This window comes from Micrasema longulum, unplaced genomic scaffold, assembly GCF_059751315.1.
Source record: "Micrasema longulum isolate JH-2025_06_02 unplaced genomic scaffold, ASM5975131v1 h1tg000606l, whole genome shotgun sequence".
NCBI classification, from domain to species: domain Eukaryota; kingdom Metazoa; phylum Arthropoda; class Insecta; order Trichoptera; family Brachycentridae; genus Micrasema; species Micrasema longulum.
In genome coordinates, this window is record NW_028277802.1 from 95,139 (window position 1) to 114,958 (window position 19,820).

Here is a 19,820-nt window from a genome sequence, read left to right on the forward strand (position 1 = left end):
TGTTATCTGCCAAATAAAAGAGCGGTTATGAAAAATTCTGGTGACATTATTTTATGCAAAAAAATGGGATTTTTTAATTTTTTTTTTCGGTAGAAATAATATTTGTGGATCTACAATAATCAAATGAAATTTTTAGTATATTACAATTGAGATGAAGAACATTTTATAGAAGGGAATATAGAAGTCGATGAATTCACAGGGCTTATGATTTGTCATTATCTGGCAACGCGTGTATTAAAAAAAAATATATGTCTAATAAATAGTCAGATCTTTGACTTCACAAAAATCAAAGAAACTCGTTCCTTATATATTATGTATTAGTAAGTAAATTAAAATAAAATTTCTTCAATTAGCTGCAGTTGGTAAATTTCAACTTAACGATGTGTTCTCTCAGTAAAAATCCCTAATAAAATAAAACAAAACTCAACAGATGGGATGGAGGAATTGAAGAAATATTGATATTCAAATATAGACAGTATAGTGAATGTTACACAGTGTGTGGAGTGGCCACTTAAACCCGTCAATGACAGGTCATAAGTCCTGTAAACGCCAAGACTTCCATATTCCCTTCTCCAAATTGTTTTGCCTCTTTGTTGTAATACGTTAATTTTAATAACTTCATCGGAGGTGATATCCTGTACTTGTCTACAAACATTTGTCACTGTTGCTTTAGAAAAAATAGATATCTGTTTATTCATGGGTAAAATTAGATTTTAATTATATACCAAAAAAAATATCAGAGTCAAGATGAGATTTAATGATAATACCAGAGAAAAAATAAAGATTAGACCCCATTAAGCAAGAACGCACAGTCACTGAATTCAAATATATATAAGGTACAAGGGCGTGCGATGGGGTTTTTGACAAGGGAAGCAATTAATGTAAAGGTAATTGGTACATAATAATATACACTACCCTTAAGTTATTAAAGAAAAACTAAAGACTTTATGCATATGATCAGAAATAATAATAATAATTTTATATATCTAGAAATAAATTTAAAAAAATTAGTAATAACAAATCAGCCAACTTCACTATACATACCATAATAAATAACTGATACGTATATTATGGCGTTATATTTCATTTTACTAAAATGCTGTGAAACCAAAATATATTGTTAAAAAACATGACTTTTCATCATTTAAACGCGAAAAATTAATAAAGTAGATTATAAAGTTTTTTCTGATAGCAAATAAACATTATTATTAATGAAATGTTTAAATTGAATTCGGCATTTTAGTCTGCATTCCTACTCCATTACAAAATAATTATTGTAATATTATGTTTAGTGCCAAAATACCAAAATCGCACCTGTGCTGCGCGGCGCTGCGCGGCGTTTCGGCCGCATCGCGTCAAAACTACATAAAAAATGTACAAAAAATAATGTATCGGTATGTTTTGATTGCTTCCACAGCCTAGTGAGAATTTTATTTTTCGTCTGCGTGTGGATTGCGCGATCAGTACGGCGCTGGAATGTAATTTATATTTGGTTCCATCGTTCTTTGCTTGAAATCGATACGCAGCCTGCTAGTAGCAAGTAGAAGCACTAATCAAGACACGCGTGACGAATGGATGTGCTTGGGAGATATGTTCCTTTATATATATATATATATATATATTTTGTAATGCGATAGCATAACTTCTTCGCAATTTATCGCGATTATTAAAACATTTCTTATGACATTATTTGTTCTTAGTTAAATAAATGTTAGGTATAATGACTGATAATTAGTTTATTGCACATGATATTTTATAAAGTTTTGGCTAAATTAAGGGAACTCAGTAATACAAAATTAAACAATACATACAAAATAATAACAAATAATAAGACCAATCACGGGTCTCACATAGGAATACTAACTTAAAATACATGACATACATGTTGACCAATTTGTAAATTATAAACATGTAAATTTATTAATAGAGTGCACATGGAAATATGTATATGCAGGCACAACTTCAAGAATTTACGGTGGTATTAAAAATATTTTTACCTGTTTTCCGAGTGGTGTAACATATGATCATGAGGTGTAGGCATACTGAGATTAGACTCTGAGTAGTAAGGCCAGGAAATATGTCCAGGTCTGGTCTGGGCTTGAGCCATCAATTGGCTCTGCATTTGTTGAAGGATCTCGTTAGTAGAGCCAAAGCGTGGCTTAATCCCACGCACGGATGGTCGTCGTTGGAATCCTAAACCGAGAAAATAATTAATGCAAACCTGTTAACAAAAAAAATAATTTTTGACCACATTTATTTGAAATAGAATCGAATAATGAAGTACCGTAGTCATCCTGGTCATCTTCATCGCTGTTTTCAGCTGATGCTTGCTGAGTATAGCGCTTCCGAAGGCGCTCAGTCCTCGCAGCTTCTTGTTGCACAAATCTTGCTAACTCATCTCCCTCGCCTGCACCTTGAAACAATTCGCTACGTATGAATTTATACTCACAAACACAAAATCTTCATTTGTTTTTTGCGGTTTTTCCATTATCACTAAGAAAGGTGGAAAATAGTGGTATTATAATATTTGAGATTTGTAAGATTTGTAAAGAAATAATAACAGACGCCCACCTGGTGTTCCAGCGAGTACATCGGGAGCGGGTTGATCCAACACGCCATCTATGTCGCCAGAGGAGTACTCGGTGCTTGCAGAACCTTGAGACAGTCTGTCTCCAGGGCGGGAGTTTCCGAGCGTTGTTGGCTTATCGGCCTGAGGAATGATGACTACGCCATTCCCTTCTTCGTTACACTCGGGAATACGGTCCTGGCGCTTGGGGAAGATATCAGTAAGCTTTTTATAAGTGGAAGATGTCGATGAACAACTGGAAGCGCTGCTAGAACTAGAAGACGGAGAAAAGCACTTGGAAGGTGCTTGGGCCGGAGTTTGAGTCTCTTCCGTAGAACTACCCCTTTCTACACTGCTCGTTTTCTGTTCTTCTAATCCATCTTCGTCTTCTATATTACATGTGAGCATTTTAATTCTTTCAGAAAGTGACGTGTCATTTTTTGGTGGTGGTTTTTTGCGAGGTTCAACTTTCACCAACGACCTTCTAAGAGTGTTTCTATCAATCGTCCTCCTCACGGTGAGATCTTCATCGCGATAAGAGGTCGGAAGCTTGGAACGCTTTCCTTCTTCGAATGCTCTGAGAGATTCTGCTGTGACAAGATATTGTTGGTCTTCTTGACGCTGTGGAGGAGATACAAAGTGAGGCCCGGCGGGGAAAAGTTGACGCACCGCTGAGTTGGGTCGCAGGCTGTTGTTGGAGAGCAGATGGTTGCCAAGCTTGAAGGTGAGCGTCAGCTCTTGCGGCTTGGCCGGTGAGTCCGGCCGCTCCTGTGACTCGCCGGGCTCGTCCACCGAAGACAGCTGCGAGAGAGAGTCGCTCTGGGAAGGGCTGGGCTCGCTGAAGCGCACCGCTCGGCCCGCTCTCCCTTCCTCGTCGCTTGCAGAGTTGCTGAAGCTGGTGCTTTCCTCGGCCTGTAATATCCAAAAAGTCAGAATATGACAGCGGACACTCAAATATCCAATATAGGGGTATTATTTGAGTCAGTACAATGATTTATAGAATAACATAAATCGCAACGCTTTTCTTAATCACATATCGCATATTATTCGTTATAAATAATTGAGAAACAACATTATTTACTGCACAATAAGCGAAAAAAATAGTACTTATGATGCTTTTATAACAGTATATTTTACTTTAAGATAACATCATTAAAACTGCCAAGAAGTTTGAGAAATATTTAACACTGGAAAATTTCGCCAAATATAATAAAAATAACACAAGTAACCGCTATAGAAGACAATATTATGTTTCGTTTAGTCAAGTTTAAATGTCAATATTGTCACCATCAAATAATAAAAACATCACACTAGCAAATATCGCTATTTAAAAAATCTGCAACTTTATATAACCAAAACTACTTTTATCGCGGTTTATTTGAAATAAGAGCCTACCTGTTCTGGGGGCGGTAAATCCATAGAAGCTTTCCATAGCCTTCCACCTTTGAGGATTCCTCCCAGTCGCATTGGAGAACTGTGTTGATCATCATGAGTCTCATTTGGCCTTCCTTCTACAGGCTCATCTGTAAATATATACACTATCATAAAAAAAAATTGCGCCAAAAGAAAAAAAAAAACGCACTAAATACGCATATTAACAAAAAAACACGTGTTCACTGAAAAAACAATCAACCGCTAAAATAAGTTCAAGTGCTTCTATTTGATTGCCAATTAACGTAGGATAACGTGAGATAAAACATGAGCATACAGAATTTTTTTTTTTTTTTTAGATATACTTAGTTTTTGGTCTTTGGGGTTTGTTTGTAAATGTTTACTGTTTATTTATTTATTCTTTGTTACATATGTTTCTTTGGTGAATGGTAATTATATTTATTTATTTATACATTTCATAATATATAAAAAAATTGTTCACTTTGCCCAGCTGTATGAAACAGTACTTACGATTTTCTCGTTATATTACTGTAAAATATTTTACTATTTTTATTTTTTTTAATTCATTCTAAATTGTTTAAACTTTCTACTGAATATGTTGTACACTTTTTTATAAATCTTGGGTAGAAGGAAATTTAAGTTTTTTTAAAAATATATATTATGCCAAATATGTTGGTATTATAAATTTTTGTAAAAGGCAGATTTGCCGTTTATTTTAATAAAATAAAAATAAAATATCTTATGTGTTACTTAGGATACTGTTTACTATATTCAATATTTTTAATTCGAAAATTCAGCCCTTCGGGCTACGCTTTATCGGCCCGGCGGCTCGTAGTTGATCGGCCTTTCGATAATAATGAACCATGTCGTGGTCCCGTGGCAAGTGTCGCGGACCCACAGATCAGAAGTCCGAGCATCGCGCCTCGCTCTATCACAACTTGGTTCCCATTTTCTAATCGTGAGTTATTTATAAAGCGTTAAAAATAGCCTTTAAAAATTTAAAATCTTTTGGTAAATCATAAGAACACAAATATTTATTTTTAAAAGTAAATTTAAAAAATTATAATCTGTCACTGTCAGAATAACGCTAGCAAAACCACATAGTTATAATATATGAAATCCCGGAGGCTTCCGTGGTGTAGTGGTTAAGACGCTCGACTCACGCACGGGTTCGATTCCTGGTGAGAACACAAAAATTAAGTGTTCTCAAAAAACCCAACTAGGGTCGGTAGGGTCGGTAGGGTCCCAACCCGAATCTCTCGAGATCGAGACATAGTAGAATATAGTTTTATTGTACTTTTATTCATAATTTTTACCAGTGACTAGGTTTCCTCGTGAACGACATCGTCGGACTGGTGAGAATTGTGTTTTCAGAGAATCACTAAATTACCCCCGAGCCCCAGGACATGGCTGTCGAAGGAATTACCAACCAGCGACCCCTGTTATAGTTTTAATAAAATTTTAATACATTTCATTCATATACATTTTTTTTATAAAACTTCATAAAATTATGTATTTTACATCTGTTTTTATTATATATATTCAAACAAAACTTAAATTCATGCAATTGCAATTAAGTTTATACTTAAATTATTTTTATTTTAACTCTTTTATTCCCATAATGATATAAACTCATGATTTACAAGCACTGCTTGCACTTGTATAGTCTCGCACCATTTCGGTCACGGGGAAACCCGGTCACTGATAAAAATTATAAATAAAAGCGGGATAAAACAATAAACAATAATTTTTATAACAATATTCATTAATATCGTTTAAACCATTATTTTGTTGCATTATTAATTACTTTCATTTACATTTAATGTACCATATTTAAATTATTATGGCAATTATGTTTTTGTTCTATAATTCTATTAATTTTAATGATTAATTTAATTATATTATTATCTTGTACACTGGTTTATGTTTGTTACTTCATAGATATGATTTATATTATATTAGTTTCATAAACTTTTAATGTAATTTCTTGTGTTTAAGTTTTTTTTAAATATTGTATCAAATATAATCATTACTACCAAGGTATTTTATGTTCTTTTTTGAACTTGGATTGGTTTTTAAAAAAATGTACTATAGATAGTGATTATTAATTAATTTAATTTACTTTATATTTTGTTGTTGTTAATTATTATGGCTTGACAAAAGCACAGCCTAAAAAGTCATAATATGTTAGTTATTATGGAAAAAAATGTAATTTAAAAGAAAATAATAAATTTTATTGAAGGCTTAACTAATTATTATTAATGTATTTAAATAAAATGTTTATCCATAAACTGTCACCTATTGAAATTTTGAGTTGAATTTTTCTCTTTAATTCAATAAAATAATCGCTTCTATCGTTGTCCTGTAAAAATTATAGACATGACTTTCGCGGTGTTAGCTAAGCGACAATATATACCCTAAAATCAAACTAACAAATGACTTTTAAAAAACGATAATTATTATTCTTAGATGTTTTTTGAATTTCAAATTGTGAAAAATTCAACAAAACTACCAACATAAGTATAAATAATTTGAATATATTTTATAGATTTTTGTGTGGTATCAGTGTGGTATTTTTGATGCTTTCCTAGGGCGCAGAACTTTAACTGTGCACTTGTGAAGATATGACTTAAATATGCCATTTTTATGAGTCTATGCAAATGAGTACCTAAGCTGCGCTATCCAAAGACCCAACAACATGGGTATTAAAATGTGCATGAAGCCAATGTATCTGCTCAATAATGTTTAATTAACGTCGTACACAATGCTTTTGTAATCCTTCAGGCTTTAATCTGGTCTATGGGATTACTCAGATTGTTGGCCTGTCTTTGAACCGGCGCATGAACTAATGTGCATAAAACCATATTTTAATTTAAACACTATAACAACCTTTTAACATTGACAAATTGTGAAATCGACAAAATAATATACATCATTGAACTAGTTGATAGCCATAAAAAATAGTTAGGATGTATTTTTTCCGCTAAAAACATAACTGGATGAGACGTACTTTTTTTTTGATTGAAAGGTAGTTTGAAATGAAACAAGTTTATGGTTTATAATAGAAGATACCGTAAGGAAAATGTAACGTAAAAAAAACACGAAATATTTTTAATTTAGTTTAACGACCCTTATAAGAGTGAAAGCGTTACCATTATTTCTCTGACAAATTTTGTTTTAGTAGAATTTATTAACATTATTAATTATTAATAGAAGCAGTCCGAACAGGATTTTTTAAAATGAAAAATCTTCTTTGTGACGATAATATAAACCTTAAGCTTAGACAACGAATGGTCAAATGTTATATATGGTCTGTCTTACTGTACGGTGTAGAGGCGTGGAATCTAAAAGTTAATATTTTAAACCGCCTTGAAGCATTTGAAATGTGGATCCACCGTAGAATGTTAAGAATATCTTGGACCGATATGATAACCAACAATGAAGTATTATGTAGAGCCAATACCAATAAAGAACTATTCACCACTGTTAAGCTCCGTAAGATTTCATATTTTGGTCATGTGTTGAGAGGTAAAAATATGCCGTACTTCAGCTCGTCATGAAGGGGAAGATCAAGGGACGTAGAGGGGTCGGAAGAAAACAGCTTTCCTGGCTTCGAAACATTCGAGCATAAACCAGGATTAGAACTGTGAAGGAGGTGTTTCGCACTGCTCAGGATAGGGAAGCTTTCTCCCAAGTGATCGTCAACGTCGGGGGACCCGACATGACACAAGAAGAAGAAGAAGAATAAAAAAAACAACTTAGGTCCTTTTGGAGAAGGTAATACAGAAGTCAAGAAATTTACATGGCTTATGGGGGGTTAAGTAGTTATGGTTATGGTTTTTTGTTTAAGTGGCTACATGACACAATGTGTAACATTCATAATTTCGCTCATGTATATTTCTTCAATTCTCCCATCTGTTTATTTTTGTGGAGTTAAAGAGCTGAAACCCACATTGATAGGCAGAATGGTAAATATTCCTTTCTCAAGAATTGTTCTTCATCTCTGTTTCAATATGTTATTTTGATAAACCCATATAGGGGGTGAAATCCAATCCGTGATTACAAACATTTGAACAAACCCGCAGTACTGTTGATTTATCCACTGCGTTTAATTCTGGATTCTGTTATTTATACTCATTGAACTCTATATACTATCTAACCACCAATACAATAAATATAAATAAGTATTTTTTAATTACTGATCAATAAGACGAGGGCGCTCCGTATTCATTTTCTAATTCACTAGTTTTATATAGATTCCCAGGTATTAATGAAATGCTTTTCCTCGGTCACTACAGGACCAATTATGGTGCACAGTCGCCTTTGCCCAGAATGATCAGGCGGGTGAACGATCATCAAGATCTTGATTATTATGGTGTAAGGATGTCTTTCTTTACAAATCAGCTAAAGAATCTGTATAGTTAGCCTATGCTTTTTACTTAATCTAAAAAATCTATCATCTGTCTTTGCTGCTTATTTCTGTTCCTAATATTTTTTTTATTCCTTTGTAAAAATTTCTTTTAATTGTAATGTTTATAATGGACTTTGTCCGTAAATAAATAAATAAATAAATAAATAAATTACTTTTTTTGTAAAATATTTTTATGAAATAAATATAATAATATAAATACAACAGAGTTTTAGAGAAGAGAATATGTAAGTCTAGGCATCCACAGGGCTTATGACCTGTCATCGACTGGTTAAGGTGGCCACTTTACACACTGTGTAACATTCACCATTCTGCCTATATTTGAACATCCACATATATTCCTTCGATTCTTCCATCTGTTGACGTTTGTGAAGTTAAAGAGCTGAACCTTTATTGTTACGGGTGAGATTCATATGATTAAATTATTTAACCTTCATACCGGGCTACGCCTGAAAATTTTTTTAAATTTATATTTTTCTTCTTGGACCAGGTGGATTTATCAACAATGCTTTGAGTTTGTCCAAATTTTTGTAGACAAAGTCTGGATTAAACCCCCTAGGTTATTCATCTCTGTTGTATTATGTTAATATTAACATCTCCCTAGGGGGTTGAATCCAGTGCTTGTCTACAAAAATTTGGACAAACTGAAAACATACATAATAATATTTTTCTTTATTTTCTAGTCGAACGAATTGGCTTTTCACTACTATTTTTAAAGGTTTTGACTTTTATAAAAGCTTTTAGTTACGAAATATCATTAGTTTAAGATTGAATTCATTTGGAACATACTTTGAGATTGATAAAAAAAAGATAATTTTAGATACTATAGATTTGTTCCCGAAAATACGATTCATTTTGATAAAAAAATTCCCTTAAAACTTGCCGGTCGATACAGCAATAAACTGGATAGGTAAAAACTAAATATATATATATTTCAAAGTATAGTCCTTTAACACATTTTCTAATCAATATAAACTCGAGGGGCGAGCATAATATTTATATTAAACCTAACCACTTTTAAAATTAAAATCGCACGTTGATACATGCATCAAATCGCGATTCAAATGGCTAACGGCAGTAGTAAGTCCTATGGTCCGCTGGTAAAGCCAATTTGAACGAGTAAGTTGCATTGCAAGTTGTAAGCAAAAAAGCACAATCAATATCTATGTTTGTTGGATAGAATTAAGAACAGTCCTATAATCACATTTCAATACATCGGACTGTGTCTAAAAAACCCCCCACTTTCAATGCGCGCATGCAAAAAAGTCACCGCGTAATGTTGCCAGATCGCAAAAAATATAATCATAACACAAATGTAAGTAAAAATTAGTGATTTGTTAATTTCTCTAAAATTTTATTGATTGACACAACACAGTAGATAAGTCAAGGGTAATTTAATAAGAGTAATTAAATTAATGAACTTGGAACTTAAAAAATAAAACAAATTTTATTTGAAAAATGAAACAAGTTTTAAAGATAATGTTGGTCAAATGTCCACGACGGCGTTGTTTAATACAAGAGGTCCAATTTTCGTCAGTTTTCTGAATAGGTGAGCAAAGTAGAGTAAAAATTTGACTACCCTGGCAACACTAACAAAATGTCCATTTTGTTTTCTTTGTCAATCTGACAAATGGAAAAATAATTAAATTTTGAAGCCATTCATTTGCTACTTACACATGCATTTGCTACTTATTCATGAAGTGTTATCCCATCCTGTTTCTTTTTGATTACAGCAGTATTTCTACCCTACAAAACGACACAACTTGGCATATTTGAATTCAAATCGTGAGTTGCCAACTGAATGACGTCTAAAAATAAACTAATGGTCAAAACGTAATACTACTCCTTAAGGAGTAGTTTAGTCGCCTTCTGTTTGATGCGCGTATGCGGTTTCTGGACCATTCTTAATTCTATGGTTTGTTGTAGATATATAAGTTGTAGAAGGCGGCCTTCGTGGTGTATTGGTCAAGACGCTTGACTCACACACGGAAGGTTCCGGGTTCGATTCCCGGTGAGAACACAAAAAAATAACGAGATTTTTCTCAAGCCTGGGTGCTCTGTGATGTAATTCACCACTGTAATTGGGCCTCCTGGCCTGTTCTGGTGTAAATAAAAAAAATAAAAAAATACAAATGATTTTATGTCTCGAGTTTGCTTTACGATTTTATTATTGTGTATTTAAAACTGTTCCAGAATGATTTATGTAACTCCTGGGAGTAAATGCTACATTGTATTATGTAAATTATTTATGAGTACAATAAATATGTACATCGTGATTGCAGGGAGGAGAAGATTTTGGACTTTTGATTTAGAAGCACTTGAACGTACCTTCCTCATTCACCAGAGCCTCCTGTACTATCCTTTGCTCCATAACAGTGGTAACGGAAACAGTCTCCACCACACACTGCAGGTCCTCTATACACAATACAGCAATAACGAGTTAAACTAATGAACATTACTAGGGAGAATACACAAAGGCTAATATTATTGATATTCGCACATCAAACGGATGAGTAATTGCGCTTAGTTCTACAAATGGACACAGAATACAAAAGGTTCATATTGCATAAAACATAAATACGCAGTACATAACAATACACTCAAATATTGTAAACGAACTATTTGACCTAAGCCACAAAAAAACAAAATTATCGAGTTTACATATAAATACGCATAAAACTTGAAAAAAAATATTTTCTAGAAAATCAAGGAATTTACATTTAGCATAAAAATAAATAATTTTCTCAAATTTTTCCATTGTTTTTTGTTTGTCAAATAATAAAAAATGTTGCAATGGTTTGGTGTCAGTGCTGCATTAGCTAGTAAGTATTAATAATTTAATAAATACATTCATCTTACGTAAATACGCTTTAAGAGCTTTTACATGCGTACAATAAAGTGCAACACAATGGAATTAAGTTCGCGTAAAAAACAATGCTTTTTTAAAACTATATAACTTTTTTAGAGACATTTTAAATAAACTATAAAAATATGTCGTTTTAATGTATTTTCACTAGAGCGTATTTTGTTACTGATATTATTGAAAAATACATCTTTAATTTGTGGGTTAAATCAACTAGCTTTAACTTTTTTGACAAGCAAACGCATTATGGAAAACAGAACATGTAGGTCTACTCTCAGGAATATACCAGTTGCTCAATCACAAATATCTATCGACGTGATAATAAACCACGTGATAACAATTTCTCACCATGGTTGTTTATCGTATTCGCGATCACAATACAACATCCGTGAACACCTAATTTTAAATGTAAAATTATTTACGTTTCGCAACGTATAATTCTGCTGCGCAATCACATATTTAAATTTCACCGGTGTAAATATGTAAAATATTCCAAAACTGCTATTTTTTATTTATTTTTTTATTATTTATCATGCTATTTATTGCATTAAGCTGGCGGTTGGTAAGCCAAATGTCAAGAAAAGCAGTCGCCATAGTGATTGAAATTTAATTTTCACTTTTTTGTATTAGATACTCCTTATTATTTTGCAAATGCAATATATTGTATTATTAAACGCTGATTTTTCGCCAGTGAACTGTATTTATTTACGAGGAAAACAAAAAACAAACGCTCAAATTCTTAGCATGTTTTTAAGCACATCGATAGTTATTTGTGATTGAGCTACAGAAACATATGGAGTGCTTATAAAACTAGTCGAACTAATAAAAGCCATTTACTCAAATAGTGAATGCCGGATCAGAATTGACGATATTGTCACAAATTGGCTTGAGGTCACTACCGGAGCTCGTCAAGGTTGTGTCTTTGCACCGTATAATCCTTATGTATTACTTCTAAGGAAGTCAGTTCCACTAGATCGAGGAATATCCATCTCCTCTTTCTAAAAGCTCTGCGACTATGTATGTATGACGATGATGTGTTTATAATTGAGAATTCAGTTAAGGGTCTTCAAGTCACTATAGACAGGCTTAATAGGTACTCCGCAAGCAAGAATTAAAAAAAAAATGTGTCAAAAACCCATGTACTTTGTAACACTTCGTACTTTGATACCTAAAATTCCCTGACTTTGCCTAACCAAGTGGTCATAAGGGTCTAGAGCTTCGAAAAATGGTAGATTTGAAAAAGAACTGGGAGCGCCGCTAGGAATAGCAGGCGTCACATTCAACAGTATGAAGGCTGTCTGGAGATCAGATATTTGCTTAGTAAAAACCAAACGCCGATTATATAACGCCCGTATAACACTTGTTATCCTCTATGGATGTAAATGGAGGCATCTTAGTAGGGCCCAAAACAGCAAATACTGAGTTTTAAGAACATATGATGTCTCAGAAGAATTTTGGCTGTGCGGTGGTCTGAATTTGTAAATAATGAAGTAATAATAGAACGGACGCAGAAAAATCCGATGACAACTGTCATCAAGCTGAGCTGAGGTTGCCTGGGTCATATACGGCGGATGTCTCCTGAGAGCTTTCACCAGGCTAGCTTACTTTGCAAGGCATCAGGTTCTCGAAATACTGGACGTCTGCTGTTGACTGTTCGTCGGCAGTTTATGTCAGAACTACGGGATGCGAACCTTACTTAGGATGATGCACAGGAGCTGGCAGCCTACAGAGATGCCTAGAGTCTCTTTTTGGACACCATATGCTACAACTTCCCATTTTCAAAATACTTAATGCTTTAAGTGATGTCCCATCTCTGTTGCAATCAATTTCTTTTCATGTTCCCAACCGTGTCACCAGAAGTCAAAATCTGCTATTTATAAAATCTTATAAGAGCAACTTTGGTTTTTATGCCCCAATGTCCAGATGTGTAGATTAGTCAATTCATCACACGACTTGGAATTTTTCGGGATAGATCTTCCGGCTTTTCGTAGACCTCTTCGCGACTAAACACTGTGGGATGAAGTTGGATTGGCATGGTTTAGCTCAAAGTTTTTGGTTTTTCGTTTTTTTGAACATATTGTGTACTATTATTGTTTTGCCCTTGTTTGTCTTTGCCAAATAGTTTTATGTTCTTTTTGTTCAGTTTCTTGCATTTATGTTTCTTCATGTAACTGTTGTAATTGGCTTAGGCCGTATATATATAATAAATAAATAAACTAGGGAGCGGACATGGAATGATGATGATGCTCATTATGACAGAACATAATGTCAAAACAAATTAAACGCATCGCATAACAGTTGTTGCGAATTACATATTAATTTATTACGTGCAATGTGGATTATAAAATTTAAGGGTAATAATAAAATCAAAGTCTTACTAAGGAAATCTCTATAATTTTACATCAAATAAAAGAAACGCATGGAACTGAATAAATAAAATATTGATATGCAAATTAAAAACATTTTAAAAACATTTACAGGGCTCGTGATTAGCTGGTTTCAGCGATCTCTATAAGCACATTTAAAATTTACTACACTGTTGGTGTCTAAAGTTTTGAAGAATTATTTCGTCCACTAAAAACACCTTCAATAATTTTACCCTTCTTAAAAAAATGAAGGTGTAACAAATACGAAATAAATCTACTAAAGTGAATTGACCTGTATAAATAAATATTTGATTTTAAAATTATATTAACAAATAAAACTGATAACAATGTTTTTTGCAAGAAATTGCAACTGTTTGTATTCTTCTAGGTCAAGATTACACAGATCTCACCCATATCAGTTTTTTTTTTCTCTGATTTCAATCCTCAAAAATGGATTGGTTTGCAGCAAAGTTCTGCATCTCTTCTCCCACTCCAGTCCACACTGTGAAACATTCACCATTCAATCAGTCGCTCCGTTAACACGTGAAAGAAACACAAACAAACAAACAAATTAACAAACACACTACCGCATTTTATTTATTTTTTTATATTTTATTTACGGTTCCATTAACCTTTTTTATTATTACAATAAAACCAGTGAAAAAAAAAATACGACACAAAATAACATAATATAAAAAAAAGAACAAAAACATCGAGAAAAGTATACAATGGTTAACAGTTTTTATATATAAAAAAGAAATATTACATCTGTAACAAATATAAATGTTTACCTTTATAAAAGAAAGGTAAATAAAAGAAAATAGTGTTTTTTTTTAAAAAAGAGGAAGAGAAGAAGAAAAAAAAGAAAGTGCTTTAAAAGGAAAGTTAAAATATTATAGCAAGCTTTTTCCCGCGGCTTCGCTCGCATTAAAACCAATTCCCTAAAAGGAGAAATTATTTCATTTATTAGCTATGTCGTTTAAAAATCGAAAAAAATCCCAATAGAATGACGCATTTTTTTTTGGGAATGTAAAGTAGCCTGTATGGATTACCGCCCTCGTTGCTTTAAAAAAATAGGACAATCCTTTATTGTATGTCAAAGTAGCAACGTTATCCTGTTTTAATTGTTGATCTTTCCACAAAAATTTTCCCGAGGGAGTGAGATGTTTTTTTAAAAAATAAAATATCATTTTGATACTTTTCAGCTTTTTGGCTATCCCTTTGCAAAAATCACGTCACCTAATTGTTCCGTTGCGACGTGAAAAAAGAATCCATTTTTACTCTAACAATTGGGAGGGAGTGTTTTTTTTTCTGCGTGATAAGTAGCCTATTTCACTTCTCCCATTTCCGGCTATCCCTGTGCAAAATATCACCTTGATCGGTCGCTCTGTTGCGACGTGAGGAAACACAAACAAAGAAACAACCACACTTTCGCAATTATAATATAAGTATGGATAGATTATTATCGGTGGAAATAAATTTAAAAGTTGTAAGAGACAATGCGTTAATTATTTAAAGAAGAGGAAAGTTTGTAAAAAAACATAATTTTCATTGTATAAGTATTTTAGTACAAACCAAAACAACAAATATTATTGTTTTTTTTTTACATTATCGTCGTTAGTTTCACGAAGTTTTGTTAAGTAAAAAGGCTTACAGGCCTAGGAGCTTCCGAAAAAAGAAACCTGTGGCACCTTTAATTGTAAGGTAGGCTAAAAATAAACATTAAAATATACTTTGTAGAGAATTGTAAGACCTCTAGTAGTTCTACTATTTTTGCAGAGGGAATATCTTCTGGAAGAAAATATTGATTTAGTTCTGAGTTCTTTGGAAGGTATTCTAACTTCTACGGTTAACTTCGTTATTTTCTCTTCGCTAATGGCGTTCTTTTTTGCTAACAAAACGTTCTCGTATATTCAATCTAAAAAGCTGCTTTGAAATATTTAAATAATCAGACCATTTTCTAAAAGTCGTAAGTATCTTGTGCGGGAAAAACGGAAATCGAGTTGTGGTTTAGTTAATTAATAAACCTAAATGGTAATTAATATTTTCTCATCCAAATTGTTTATTTCTTAAATTAAAAAATAATTACCTAACATTTCACTATGCGAACTGGCGTTAACATAAACTATTATTATTAATACATTTATATTAACTTTCAAAAAATATAATGAAATCTTATAAAAACACACAGTTTGTTGAATACATTTCCCTTGGATGGCAGAATTTCAAAAGACGGGTACAAAGTTTGTTCGCAGTGAACACAAAAAAATGTGTTGCCTGAAAAGATTGGCAAAAAAAAAAAGCCACAAATATATGATGTCGTACTTATTTTGTAAATAATGTATAAAATTTTGGTTGTTTTCAAACAATTTTGCTTGACCAAGTGTTAACACGAAATATTTCATGGAACTCTGAAATACGAATTGAAAATCAGAATATTTTTTATATTTTAAAAACAACATTAAAACATTATTGCAATGATGCAGTATTGTTCAATCAAGCTAAACCAAACTGACATTCTACAATATCACAAGGGAGAACGCCTAGAAAAAAAAATTCGAGGCTAGAAAAAGCCGCATGATGATGTGACGTCACACCAGGATCTCCAATATAACACGACGTCATTTAATGTACTTTACATGTGTGATGTCTGAACTTTCCATGGAACTTTTGCTAAGTACAATCGTGACTTGGTTTTAAGCCAGAAAATGACATTCTTAGGGACCTCACTTGAAAAAGAACTTCAAGGAAAAAAGTTTATCGCTCACGTTTTATATATTTTTCAAAAGGCTTTTCGGGTTTTTTTTCTTAAGTGTGGGTAATCTATAATGTTCAAAATTGACGGCAGTTTATATCGATTGAAAAGAGGTGAATAATATTTTTAATATTTAAAGCATACTTCTTGGCCAAACATTTCAATAAATTTTAAGTAATAGAAAGCATAACATTTTTTTTTTAGAAATATTTGCGTTTTTATGATTAACCTAAATATTTCTCTTTTGGGGGCCATTTTCAACGAGTTGTAACTCACTATCAGAAAATGGGAACCAAGTTATGGTAGAGCGGGGTGCGAACCTCGGACCTCTGATCCATGAGTCCGCGACACTAGCTACGGGACCACAACCCGTTTCTTAAATTAATTTGAAAAAATCATTCTTTAGAAATTTTGAAATAAAATTGTAATGTTATTGAATGTTTATTTAAGTTCTTAAGACGTTATGAACTAACGTATGAAAGCATAAATGAATAAATAAATATTTGTGAATAGTTGCACGTAACTACTTACCGACTTACCTATGTCTACTCGTTTCGACGTGTGCCTGTCTCGTCATCAGGGCACTCTTTGAACTAACTCACACTTTCACTATAGTAATTAGTGTCCTTATCAAGATACCAGTACGTCTCGAAATCAGTAGACACAGAAACGTCGATGAGTGATTAAATACAATTATTTACCAACATTTAACTAAAAACCATTTTTCTTTGTAGGTATGTATTATAGACAAACAATCGCATATAAACGTTGTGATATATTATAAATTAAAAGTAATATTTATAACCATATTTTCATCTGGTTTTCAGGACCAATGAACTATAATTGGGATGAACCGAATAAATAATAAGTTTAGTCCTACAAGAAAATTATACATAAAAATTTTATCTTACACTCGGTAAAAGTAAGAACATTTAACGTACAGAGAAATTTCTCAAAAATGAAAAAAAAAAAAAAGATTTTAATAAAAACGAACTACTTTGAATCACAATTTCTTCCTAATCAATCAATGATTAGAGTGTTGTGATAGATTTTTGGTTTCCAAGAAGCCAACTCATTAATAAAAAAATAATAATTTATTCTATTTCTCCCACAACATCAAACAATTTCATAACCAAATCAGTGCGTGTAAGGGTTGCCTACTAAATGCATGGTATATTGGTTTTATTTTTTTGTGCAACAACTATGTTGAAGGTGTATAGTGGGTTTTGCATGTTGGTTTAATTGGTATCCTGATAAAGAGATGGGTGCGTCTCGAAATCGGTTGACATAAAAAAGTAGTAGTAAGTGGTTATATACAATTATTTACTTACATTTATTTTAATAAAATTAAAAAATGTTTTGTTATACCATCCAGTTAATGCTTTTACAAATATTGATTTGGTTTGGCGCAATGAGTAAATCTTGAGATGAGATTTATATGCACACATTTCGCATACGTCCAGTAATTGCACATGTTGACCATCCATGGTAATATCTATGCCTACCAAATTTCCATCATTTTGATAGTTTGATGCCGATTAAGCCCAGGTGACTCGGTGGGTACATTTCGATAGTTTAAGCAAGTCAATACCTGTTAAAAGCAACACTGTTGATGGTAGACACTAACGTTATCTCACTGCGATCCCCGATATTAGCTTATCTGGGGGTTTCTGCTGTCCAGAGGCAGGGCCTCTTTCTCAAACAAACCAACATATTACAATTTCAGGTAACGTCGCATACAAATACACTTAACGAGATTACAGGCTTCGTTGATATGATAGTGCAATATTTTGAGAATGTCCTTTGAGAATTAACTGTCTAGGGATATTTTATAACATATTAATGTCTAGATATTTGAGTTTTTCACCATCTGCTTTAAGTGATCACTTTGCACACTATTTGTTTTGTTTAAAAATCCAAATTTCTTTGAATCTTCTGTTTGATTTCATATATGGTTCCAGCTTTTTTACTTCTATAAAATCAACCGAATACATAAAAAAAGAATAAAATCGAAATCAATTACTTATACTAGAAATTACACTAATTAATCGAGATTTAATCGGTGCAAAAAAGTGATAAGGGGATGGCTTCAGTTAAACTTTTATTAGTGATTCCATAGAGGAAGATAATTTGTTACCAAAATAATCTAGAATCAGTTTTTTGTTAGCGAAAATATAACACATTTATATTCCAGAAGTGTCTAGAATCTAGAATCCTTAAAATTTATTTATAAATTAGCCACTGATGTAATTGTAGACAAAGAATTAAAACTTGAAAAAAAACCTGTAGTAAACATGAACACAATACGAGAATATCAAAAAAATATCATATACAACCTTTTAAAACGAGAAAAGAATAATCGAGACTAATAAACCATGGACTGAAATTATACAATAAACTACCAAACAAAATAAACAAAAGACTCAGACAACCTTTACAAAAGATGCTAAAAATATTATTATTAACAGTAGAATGTGAACTTTAAAAGCAAAAATATTTAAAGTTAAATGTTTGTAACCCGTAAAGGTTTATCAATGAAAAATTTAAATAAAAATATAAAAAAAAACAAAAAAAACTGCAACAGAGATGGGACATCACTTACATCATTAAGTATTTAAAAATGCATATAAGGTGCATCTCAGTTTAACGTTTTTCCAATGAACACAGATTAAGAGAATATTCTTTTTAAAAATAAGAATAACAATAGAAATGGAAAACATTTAATAGAATGAATTTTAGTTTTTTGTGTACGAAAATTAGGACAAACTCAAAATATTGTAACTTTCAAATCCGTATCTTCTGTTAAGTACATAATGTACATAAAAATGTACATATTGCAGTTAATAAAGGCAAAAACAAAACAACTAGCTTAGAAAAACATCTTAAAGAGAGTTTCTTTGTAATTTCTCTTATTTTTTTGTTTTCTTTCTCTTTCGCTTTCTCTTGTTTTTAATGAGCATTTTTAAAATTTTAATGAACATGCATTTCTTTACTAATTTTGTACAATTTATGTAAACCTGTTTTTGGTTCCGAGTCTATGCAATAAATGTTAGCTGAATACATGGTGTTTCACGGCCAAACAGCGAAACTACAGATAAACATTTTTTATCAAACTATAAAAAATATCTTTGTTTAGTTTCTTTTCAAAAACTTTTTTTTATTAATGAAACAAAAATTCACAAATTGAAAATGGAGACAATCTAACCCATAAACGGCTAAACAACGATATATCGTTGTTATTAATCCGCGCAATAAAAGTCTAACTAAATTGTTACTGGCGTCTTAATCCCCTAAAAGGTAAATAAATTTAGAAACTTGCTGTTGCACTTTCCCGTCAGTGGTATAAAATATTTTCAGAAAATAATCATAAATTATTACAACATTGCTTTGTAATAATTTATACATTTGCCAGGTATTGTTTTGAAAGGAAAGTGAAACGACTTATTTAA

The 19,820-nt window shown here is 32.2% G+C and overlaps 1 protein-coding gene across 1 annotated transcript in view; it reads right to left on the reverse strand.

The window, feature by feature from the left end:
* Positions 1-19,820, reverse strand: part of LOC148280215 (uncharacterized) — a 129,357-nt gene that overhangs the window by 23,145 nt on the left and 86,392 nt on the right. Inside the window, exons 3-6 of the mRNA XM_088228737.1 lie at positions 3,962-4,089; positions 2,572-3,478; positions 2,285-2,413; positions 1,998-2,193 (exon numbers count right to left, since the gene is read on the reverse strand). Coding sequence (XP_088084863.1) covers positions 1,998-2,193; positions 2,285-2,413; positions 2,572-3,478; positions 3,962-4,089 — 1,360 coding nt within the window. The remainder of the gene's footprint in view (positions 1-1,997; positions 2,194-2,284; positions 2,414-2,571; positions 3,479-3,961; positions 4,090-19,820) is intronic.